Genomic DNA, 11,116 nt, shown 5'->3' on the forward strand with positions numbered 1-11,116 from the left:
CGTCCTCCACAACTAGACTGAAGAACAACAGGACAGCAACTTGTCTGTTCCCCTTCTCCGATTCCCCAACGCTGTTCACCTCCCCCAATTCCCCAATAAAATCTTTTAAAAATAAATAAATAAATAACCTCAGTGAAGGGGCGGCCGGTTAGCTCAATTGGTTATAGCGCAGGCTCATAACACTAAGGTTGCCATTTCAATCCTTACACGGGCCCAGGAGCTGTGCCCTCCACAACTAGATGGAAACAACTACTTGACTTGGAGCTGATGAGTCCTGGAAAAGCACACTGTTCCCCAATAAAATTAAAAAACAAAAACAAAAAAAAACTCAGTGAAGAACTCCTATTGGCCCATCTCAGGTCATATGTCCTGCCATCTGAACCAATGACCATGACCAAGCAGCATGTGGTTCTGTGATTGGCTGCCCAGCTTGGGTTATATGCCACCCATCTATGTGACCAGTTGTAGTGGGTCTGTTATCAGAAAAGGCGGGGAGGAGGTAGAGATGACAACACAGATTTGGACTCTGGGGGAACCTCTGAAGCCAGTGGTCACTCCAATTTGTGTCCTCTCCAACTGGTGACCCCAACCTTGGTTTCCTCTTCCTACTAATAAAACGTCACCTAATGGACTGCTAGTTTTCATATTCCTGTCTCCTTCTTCAGAGGGGTTCAGGTGGTCTTCTATGTAGATGGAGAGATGTGTGCTCTTCTGCAGGCCGCTTCATTCATGGCTGTACCTCAGCTTCCTTGTCTGCAACATTGGGAGTGGGGACTGAGCCTGTCAACTTTCCTTCCAGAGCTGTGTGAGGACCCACAGAGCTAATGGATGCGAAAATTGCTCTAGGAAGAACAAAGTGCCATATTTACAAACACAGGATGCATTTATTGATTTATTTGTTTGCTCCTTTGTATTCCAAAAAAGGATTTGAGGTAGTTCACCAAAATGCACACAATACAGTGGGATAAAAATAGATCAAGTGATAGAGCAAAAGAAAAACAAGGATAGAAAAATAAAGCCAGGGAAAATGCTAGCACATGGAAATCTATGCCCAATATTCCTGAACAAGTTCATATCTGAGCTTTCCAATGAATAAAAAAGTGGGAAGCATGACCAATTACAAAAGGTACTGTTAGCCATATGGTAAAAACATATCAGCATGCAGGAAAGGCCACGTAGCTTATCTTGGCACTAATGTCTGAAAGAATTTTCATCAAGAAGATATTATGGATATCAAGATATTATGAATATGCCTATCCAACAATATTTAGATTCCTGTCCTTTTGTTTTCACAATGTTATCTGACATCTACTTTAGGGTCTCATGTGGATTCATCACCTATTTATTTGATTTCATTTAGCTAAAAACTAGATACCAGTTAAATAGCAAACAAAAACACCCTTTTCATCTCTTCTGCTTTCTTTTCTTTTTATGGTAAAATGTGGATGGGTGTAAGGAGTGGTGCCTGAGTTCCCCAGTGAAGTATGGGACAAAAAGTTCAAACATTTTGGCTAAGCTGAAACATAAAAATCACCAAGATGTAAAACTGATCCAAGCAGGCCATAAAGTCACTGCGTTTGCCTCAGAGCTTGGGCTATAAGCTGCTGTCCTGGAACAAAATTCAAACATAAATCAGCCTCCACTATATTTTTAACCACCTACAAAATTCTTCATTTCCTGCCTGAAATGTTTCTGGCTGTGAATTATTCCACTCTCCCCCAACTCCTGCTCTGAGAAGGTGCCCTCAGGGCAGCAGTGGGGGTCCAGGTCCGGGCCCCACAGGTCAGGCAAGCCCAGATGGGACAAGGGATAGAATTGATTCAGGGGTTCCACAACAAATAAGGCAGGGCTGTGGCTAGCCTATATAGTGTTAGTTGAAAAGGGTACCCCGCTATAGGTACAGGAAGCCCCTTGGTTCCCACCTGGGGTACCCTCTCCCTGATCTTCACCTAATCCAATCTCATCTATCCTCCAGGACCCATAGCCTCGACAAACCTGCCCCCAATACCCACAGCATCCTCTTTTCTTCTGAGCTCCTAATTCATCAACAGTAAGTACCAGACAGCTGGCATTTAATTATATAATGTCTGGTGTTCACTATTTCATGTTGTCACTCTGTCTCTCTAACTAGATTGAAGATATCTTGAGAGTAATGATTGGTTCTTATTTTATATGTCTACATTACAGCCAACAAGGGTGCCTTATATCTGGGCACTTTACAATAACAAGGTCATTAAAAACAGAATCCTAGGGTGTCTAAGCTGTCTAGTTCTCTCCCCTGTGCCCATTTCACAGACAAGGAAATTGAGAACCAAAGAGGAGGCCTGACCTGCCCAAGCAGTGCGAACCTGGCCCTGCCAAGAATAAACCCAGTTTTCCTGTCTGCAGTGCTCTATTTCACTTAAACACTTTGCTTTAAACCCCCCAAACAAACAGTTTAGAACCATAGCTCACTAGAGGACAAAGACAGACAGACAGACAGCTGGCCCACAGTAATCTATCTGCGTGTGGGCAGAATTTCCAGTACAAAGCCAGGCCAAGCTGCAGTAGACTTGGCCAACAGCCTCCGTGGGAATCAAAGGCGGTCCTTGTAAGTACCAGGGGGATAACAGGACCTCAGCAGGTTACCTGGGGCTCTTTCAGCTTCCCCAACACCATGGGGGGGGGGGCACAGCACTGTCTATAGTGGCTGGGCACATGAAACCTGTGATTGATGGTCTCAGCAGGAAAGATGAGTAAATGTGGAGAGGGAGTCCCCTCTCTAGGGAGAGACACTTGTGTATGTGGGAGGCTGTCTTTTGCAGTGAATTATGCACCCTTAATAGCAGGAAACAACTCAACTATTTGCCCCTAACAACAGATATTTTACAATAGCGCCAAAGCTGACAGAAACCAATATCAAAACAATAACCAAAAATACAAATGGCAACAATTGTGAAGCGAAACCCTATAATGAAAAATTGGCAGCATCGGTCCTAGTAAGTCTCTCCTGGTCACTCATAAGCCACAGCGCTGACCGCTTATAATAGTAATTCTCACGACGACTCTATAAGCCTGGCAGGACCAGCTTGCTTTCGTTTTTTGTTTTTTAAGATTTTTTTTTTAATTGGGGAACTGGGGGGATGGGAACAGCGCTGGGGAATTGGGGGGAGGAGAACAGACAAGTTGCTGTCATTTTGTTCTTCAGTCTAGTTGTGGAGGACGTTGCTTCACTGGCCCAAGTTGGCACCATCATTGNCCTTTTCTCCAGTCCAATCAGCTGTGATGAGGAAGGTGCATCACATAAACCTCAGGAAATAGGGGCCATTGTGAGCTATGCAGATATCTCTAGAAGGTGTCTAACCAAGTTACTAATTCACCGTAGACCTTAGAGAAGCCATCTTCCTTCCTGGGACTCAATGCTCTCATTTGTAAAATGAGAGAGCTGATCTGCATCTTTTTTACTTATTATATCTACTACACCTGGCACATGGTAGATGTGTAACAATTGTTTGTTGAATGAAAGAGTGGGTTTGAGCAATCTCTGTGTCACCTTCTGATTCTGATAGTCGGTCCTCTAGAATTCTTACATGTGAGATGTGTGGGTGCTGGGAGCTGACAGTGCGGAGGAAGAGAGAGAGGAGGATATACAGACACTGGCTGGAGATACCCAGGAATGCCAACTTAAGCAGTCTTTTCTCAGGACATCTCTCCAGTGCCAATTCTCTGTCCTCACCAAGCAGGCTTCTGGATGGAATTTGGCTTCTCTAATGGGCTCTGTCCCTGGAGGGATAGTGCCCTTTATAAGCTATTAAACTGGCTTCCTAACAATAGCCAGCACAGTACCATTTGGAAGATATGGTCCAAAGGAGAGGACCCTGGATTTGACTCCGATGTCTAGAACCCAGACTGTTTTACTTATTATGCGATGTGGGTGGGTCACTTAACCCCTCTAAATGTCATTGGCCAGACAGGTATAAGCATATTTGTTCTGCCTTATTCATAACAATGTTTAACCTAAATAATTTAACTACCTTTATGGTCTGCTAGGTAAGATTTTAATTTTGTATAATCCTCACAAGAATTTTATAAGGTATCTACATTATTATCTCCATTTTACAGATGAGAAAACTGTGGCTCAGAGGTTAAGTGACTTGCCTAAGGTCACACAGTTGATGAGCAACAGAGCCAGGTGCCAAACTCTGAACCACTAAGCTCTAGGGCAGCGGTTCTCAACCTGTGGGTCGTGACGCCTTTGGGGGTCGAACGACCCTTTCACAGGGGTCGTGGGGTACTCATATGTGGGAGTATTTGCATGTGGGCCTGGAGACGGATAGAGGAGAGGTGTCTTGGTTCCTAAGACCATCGAAAATATGTGTTTTCCGATGGTCTTAGGCAACCCCTGTGAAAGGTTGTGAACCGCTGCTCTAGTGCCTTTGTTTATGGCCCAGCTATAAATAGACACATGAGAATGTGGTGGTAGTTATTATTATTACTTCCTAGGGCCTAATCCCCCTTAGATAAATTAAACATTGAGGTTACAGACTCGTGGACCTACAAAATCAAAATTTTTACTCCAAAAAAGCAGGATTTCAGAGTTTATTCCCTTTGAGGAAAATAAATCAGTCTAAAAACTATACTATCAGTGGAAGAAACTCAGCTCAAACTAACTTATTCAAAAAAGTGTAGTTTGATGCCCGGCCCGAGCTGAGTAGCCGCTGAGCTGCCAACAGGCGGCAGGATGGCTCAGCTAAAAAAAAAAGTGTATTTATTGGCCTCCATCCTGGGAGGGGCAAGGGTGAGGTACCTGAGCTCCAAATATCCTCAGGGCACTCTTACCACCTCATAACTGCTGCCTTCTCCCAAGAGCATCTTCTCATGGGAGCACAGCTGTTAGCAGTTCCAGGGTCATATCCCAACAGATCTACAACTAGAGCTGAGATGGGATTTCATTTCCCAGATAGAGATTTAAAAACCTCAGTGAAGGGCCGGCCAAGTGGCNTTTTTTTCCATTATGAAATATTTAGGACCTATATATAAAATGTATAAATAATTGCGCACCCTTGTACTACCACCATCACTCAGCCTAAGAAATAAAACAATACCAATACAGTAGAATGCCCCTGGCACCTGTCCCCAGTCACACCCATCTCCCCAATTAGTAGGAGAATATCCTGCTTTTTATCCTGACTATTTATACAGCATAGGTTTGGATAGTTAAGCAATATTGTATTGTTTTGAATATTATGAATGTTTTGAAACTTGAGGAAAATGTATGTGGTTTACATTCCTCTGCAACTTGTTTTTTTTTCATACAACAGTGCGTTGGTGAGACTTATTCATGTTGATGCGTGTAGCTCTAGATCAGAGGTCAGCACACTTTTCTGGAAGGGATAGTAAATACTTTAGACTTTGTGGGCCCAACATCCGTGGCAACTACTCAGCTCTGCCATTAGGGTGTGGAAGCAGCCACAGATGATATGTAAATGAGTAAACATGGCTGTGTTCCAATACAACTTTAGTTACAAACGGGCAGTAAGCTGGATGTGCCCCGTGGGCCATAGTTTGCTGACTCCTGCTTTAGCCCATCCTTGCTGTATAATGTTTCATTATATGTCTGCACCACAAGTTATTGACCTGTTGTCTTATCGACATATATAGTTGATGGAATTATTGTTCCCAACTCTTTACTCCATGACTATATAGGACTACATTCACATCCTTTGCCATGTAGAGTGCATACCCCTGTCCCATTAACTTTGGGTTTGGCCTAAAGGAATTTAACCAACAGAATGCTAAAGAATGTGATGCATGCAAGCAGAGGTTTTAAATGCGCTTGTATGGTTTCTGTTGGCCTCTTGCAGTCTTGCCATTTGCCACGAGAAAAGCATGTTCCCAGCAAGCTCTCATCTCTTCGGCCTGAGTCCCCAATTGAGAGATACATGGAGAAGAGTGAACCTGAGCAGAATCATCCCAGTTAACCTGAAATCCTATGAGCAATAAGTGTTTGTTATTATAAGTCACTGAGACTTTGTAGGATTATTCATTACTTAGCATTATTGCAGTAGCAGCTAACATATACAATAGACACTTAAGTTGTTTTCAGTCCTTTGGTATTGCAACAAAGTGCATGCTTGTCAACTGGTGCACCACTGCACCTTCAACTTTTCTAGTTAATGCTGATTTGTTTTCCAAAGTTTTGTACCCATCTACACTCCACCAGCGGTGTATCAGAGTTTCCGTGCTTCCACGTCCTTGTCAACACTCGGCTTTGTCAGATGTCTGCTGATGTGATGGGTGTGAGATTGCACTGCCTAACTCTTACTCATCTTTCCCTCCCTCTGAGCCTGCTTCCCTAACTCCCCAGTCTGAACCAGATCCTCGTATGCTTGCTTCTCTCACAGTGCTGGTAACATGGCATTGTATTTCTCTTTCAGTCTGTCACCAAACAGAGGGCCCCTGTCCCCCAGCTCCAGTATAGAGGTCAGAACATAGTAGGCCCTCAGTAAATAATTGTTGAATGAAGGTTTAATAAGAAACTTCAATCAAGCTGGTCGGCCCCTGCCCTAGGAGAGTGTACAGGCTGAGACAACTAACTCCTCACAGATACACTACATACATATGTGTGTGTGAAAGGTCAGAGGCTGATTGCTTTTCAGGTGGGTATCTGACTTGGGCTTTGAATGCTACTTGTTTTTATGCTAAAATAGGATCAGACCCAGGTGGATCTCAGAGATTAGCAGTAGCTAGAGTTGTGAGTGAAAGCTAAACCCTAAGGGTCCGGAAATGTTTTGTGGGCAAATGCAATAGAAAAAAAAGCAGGTAAGGGCCGGCCGAGTGGCGCNACTGGCCCTCATATGTGGGATCCGAACCGGGGCCCTCTGGCATCCCAAGCGAGTTCTTAACCATCGTGCCACTCGGCCGGCCCCCCCCCCCAACTCTTTTTTAATGAGACAGGCTAGAATAGAAAATATCACAGGTGGTACCTTATCAGGAAACTTTGATTTCAGTTATATAGGTAGCTGGCCATGATACATAATAACATTATTTTACCATGGGGTCACAGTCAAAACATTCCAAAGTGCCTGGGTCTACAGTGTATTGTACAATAGGATTACAACAGTGTGAAATGTCTGACAGCAAGCCTGGAAGGGAATACAGAGAAACAAAAATAGCAAACGTGTTAAAAGTGGCAAGGTAAAGAACGCTGCTTTTCATTTGTTTTCTGTGATGTTTGTAGGCTGTTCTTACAATAAAACAGGAAAAATAAGTAAGAACACAGGACAAAGAGGAATAACAACAGGTTATTATCAGATTCCCCAAAGCTAAGGGACTCAAGCTGGGACTTCCCCCGAGCAGCAGTGCTTTCAGGATGTGCCTTGAAGATTGGACAGAATTTGAATGGGGGGTGCAGGTAGGCCTCAAAGTGGGTAGGGTAGTCACTAAAAGGATGCAGCGTGAAAAAAAAAAAATCTCTCGGTATTGTAAAGTGCCTTTGAATTAGAGAGAAAAGTGGCAGCTCTACCCTTGGATGGGCCATTATTCTTCCCGGGGCCATCTAGTTATCTATCCTCCCCACAACCCTAGGCTGCGGCTTCAAACTAGAAGTTGCCCCTCATAAACATGGCCGCGCCAAGTTGGCCACGCCCCTCAACAGGATGGCGACCTCCAGTAGTCCCACCTCCCGCTGCCGCGGAGGCCAATGGGGTAGAAGCACGAGTGTTTGCGCATGCGTGATGCCACTGGTGGGCGCGTCCAATAATGACTGGGGGATCCCGGCAATTAACATGACTAAAAAGAAGCGGGAGAATCTGGGCGTCGCTCTAGAGGTGAGGGGAGAAGTGGGTATGGGCCACGTTGTTAGTTGCCTTCTCCCGGCGGCGGGGTAGTGGGTTGGGCCGGCTGCAGGTTGGAGGAGGGGCCAAAGTGAGGAATTAAGGGCGACGCGGGTTTGGGAGATGGACGCGAGGGTTGTGAGAGGGCCCGATGGCGGGGTATCTGGAGTTGAGGGGCACGATGGAGGAACCGAAAGTCGGAGAGCCCGAGGGGCACCCGAGGCGGGAACCGGAGGGGAGGGGACCTCCAGAGGGAGAGAGACGTGAAGGTGAACGGGAGCCCCAAAGAGGGCGGGACGCGGAAATAAGGATGCCCTGAAGGGAGACGTTAAATGAAGAGGACCCAAAAAGGGTGGGCACCCCAAAGGTGAGGGAGCCCATACTGTTTCGTATATTACTAGTGGCTTAGATATCCCCGGAGATGGAAAAAGTTTCCTTTGGGGTACTGAAGCTTGAAAATTACTTGGGGAACTTGTGGGAATTTGTAGAGAATTCTGGAATGGTGGTGTTCCCAAAGAGCTTAAAAATAATTTGCTGCCTATGGAAGGGAAAGAAAATTGATGCATGTTGAACAACTACTATATGCTACTTTGTTTGCATTCTCAGTCCTCACTACAAGCCTGTGAGTTTTTATAGATGAGGAAACTGGTTTCCAGTAGAGAGGTGGAAGCAGTGGAGGAGCTGAGAGTCACACACAGGTGACTTGCCTTCTAGTGCATCTTGTTTCCGCTGTGTTACAATTCCCTTAGACACCCTCCCAGGGGTTGCAAGAGAGATATGGGATAGTAGTTTTTTTGAGCTTACGAACAGTTCGGTGGTTCTCAAACTTAACGCATTAAGGATCATTTGTAGAGCCTGTTACAAATGGAGGGTTGAATTCTCCCCCACCCCCAGGAATTCAGTAGGACTCCGGTGTGCATTTTTAACAGAGAATTTGTGTGTTTTAACAAGGTACATACACTCATGCTGATGCGGGACGTTTTAGTACCACCTCTTGAGAAATACTGGCCTACTTGGTAGGAAAAAAATGTTGATAGAGATACAGATCTCCTAAAAGAGTATAGACGGTAAAATGGGACGGCACTATGTAGTGGCATGAGCATACTCGTAGACTATAGTCTGTATTAGGACATGATAAGCTGCTATAACAGAAACCCCAAAAGATAATGGCTTCAAGAACAAGAAAGTTTCTTTTAATAGGCTAGAGCAGGGATAGGCAGATGTTGTCTGTAAAGGGTCAGATAGTAAATATTTTAGGCTTTGTGGACTGTATGTTCTCTGTTGCAACTACTACAGTTGATCCTCATTATTCATGGAGTCTGCATTTGTGAATTTACCTACTTGCTAAAATGTATTTGTAACACCAAAATCAATACTCGCAATGCTTTTGCACTAATTGATTGCAAACTCAAAGCGGTGAAAAATTGTAGTCACCTGAGGCCCACGCATCCAGCTAAGGTTGAACAAGGTGGTGCTTTGCCAAATTTTTGTTCCATTTCTTATATGGTAAACACGTGTCTTTTGTGTGGTCTATTTAATGCCACATTTTTTGCAATTTTGTGCTTTGCGTTGGTGATTTTGCTGTTTAAAACGGCCCTCAAGAGTAGTGCTGTCCAGGTTTCCAAAGTGCAAGGAGACTGTATATACTTTACAGAGAAAAGATGTGTGTTAGATAAGCTTTGCTCAGGCCTGAGGAATAGTGCTGTTGGTTGTGAGTTCAATGTTAATGAATCAAGACTATTAAAGGGCCGGCCGAGTGGCTCAGTTGGTTAAGAGCTCGCTCAAGAGTGCGAGCTCTGAGCAACAGAGGTTCGACAGTCCAGACCCGAGCTCAGCTAAAAAAAAAAAAAAAAAACTATATATTAAATTAAGTCTCTTTAGAACAGAAATACACACAAAACAAGGTTTTGTGTGATCACTTGATAGTAATGTTGTGACCAGAGGCTCACNCACAGGGACTGCAGCCTACACTGTCGCCAGCGACTCACGGCAGCCCAGCTCCAGGTTGAGCTGCCGTTCAGCATCTTAGCTGTGGAGGGCAGTGTCACTGGCCCTCATATGTAGGATCCGAACCGGGGCCCTCTGGCGTCCCAAGCCTGTTCTTAACCATCGCGCCACTCGGCTGGCCCACCAGCTTGTTTTATAGACATGGAAACTGAGGCTCAGCGAGCTTAAATACCTTGCCCCCAATCACACTGCTGCTAAGTGGCAGAGCTGGGATTGGAATCCAAGTCAGTCACACCCCAAAAGACCCTCTTTTCACTGCGACCCACATAGGCTCTCATTCCAGCCCCATTTCAAGTATTGGTCCTATTATCAGAACCATGGGACAAGGTTTGGTTTGGAAAATTTGAGGCTCTTCAGGGAGAAGGATGACAGCTTGCCCGTTATTTCACGGGGGGTGGGAGAAAGGGACAAGGGACTGACATGAAGAGCAGCCAGATATCCATAGCTTTTTTTTGGAGCCAAACAAATGCAGAAGGAGCCACTTCTATAAGAATACAGTGTTTTTCCTCCTTTTCTCACCCACCCTGGGCCCATGCCTGTGATAATTGAGAAGCACAGTCTGGTTTCTGGGATTAGAACCAATGCTGTGAAGAGTGTTCTGACAATAAATGCTGTTGATTGACAGTTGATGGACAATGTTCTTGAATAAGTTTTTCCTGTGCTGGGTGTTAAGCTGAGAACTGCACTACACAATTGCTCAACAGCCTGCTTACTGTTCAGACAGAATTTACTACACTTTTCCTCTGTGGGCCTCAGCCAGGCAGCCAGGCGAGATGCTATCTCAGGTCCCCTCCAGTTCCATCATTCAATGACTCTATCAAGAAGAGAATACATATCTGAAAACATTTTTTTCCCCACTGAGCTGGGGTTATTATTCACACTCAGAAACACAGGCTCCAACAGAGAGATAACTGGTCAGAAAATAAGGAGCTTTGATTTGAGTCTCATACTCTTTGACCCAATAATTCCACTTGTGTGAATTTATCTTTAAAAATTGAGAAGGACAGAGCTGTGTATTCATAGATGTTTGCTTTAGTATTATCGGAGGTAATGTTCAATAAAATAATGTGCAATACAAGAGTGGGGTATATTTACTTGGTGGCATATACCGCTATCACAGATGATTATTTCAAAGACATGGGAGAATGTCTATGACACTGTTTTTCAATTGCAGTTCAACATTCATCAATGAGTCATGAAATAAACTTAAAAGGTTCTGTGTGGGCTGGCCAAGTGGCTCAGTTGGTTAAGAGCTTGCTCAAAAGTTTGAGCTCTGAGCAACAGCAGTTCGAGTC

At 44.5% G+C, this 11,116-nt stretch overlaps 1 protein-coding gene across 1 annotated transcript in view; it reads left to right on the forward strand.

The window, feature by feature from the left end:
* The first annotated feature begins 7,728 nt into the window (after positions 1 to 7,728).
* CCDC167 (coiled-coil domain containing 167) overlaps positions 7,729 to 11,116 on the forward strand; it is a 20,662-nt gene continuing 17,274 nt past the window's right edge. Inside the window, exon 1 of the mRNA XM_019666565.1 lies at positions 7,729 to 7,808. Coding sequence (XP_019522110.1) covers positions 7,767 to 7,808 — 42 coding nt within the window. The 5' untranslated portion in view covers positions 7,729 to 7,766. The remainder of the gene's footprint in view (positions 7,809 to 11,116) is intronic.

Source organism: Hipposideros armiger, unplaced genomic scaffold (assembly GCF_001890085.2).
Source record: "Hipposideros armiger isolate ML-2016 unplaced genomic scaffold, ASM189008v1 scaffold_475, whole genome shotgun sequence".
Lineage (NCBI taxonomy): Eukaryota > Metazoa > Chordata > Mammalia > Chiroptera > Hipposideridae > Hipposideros > Hipposideros armiger.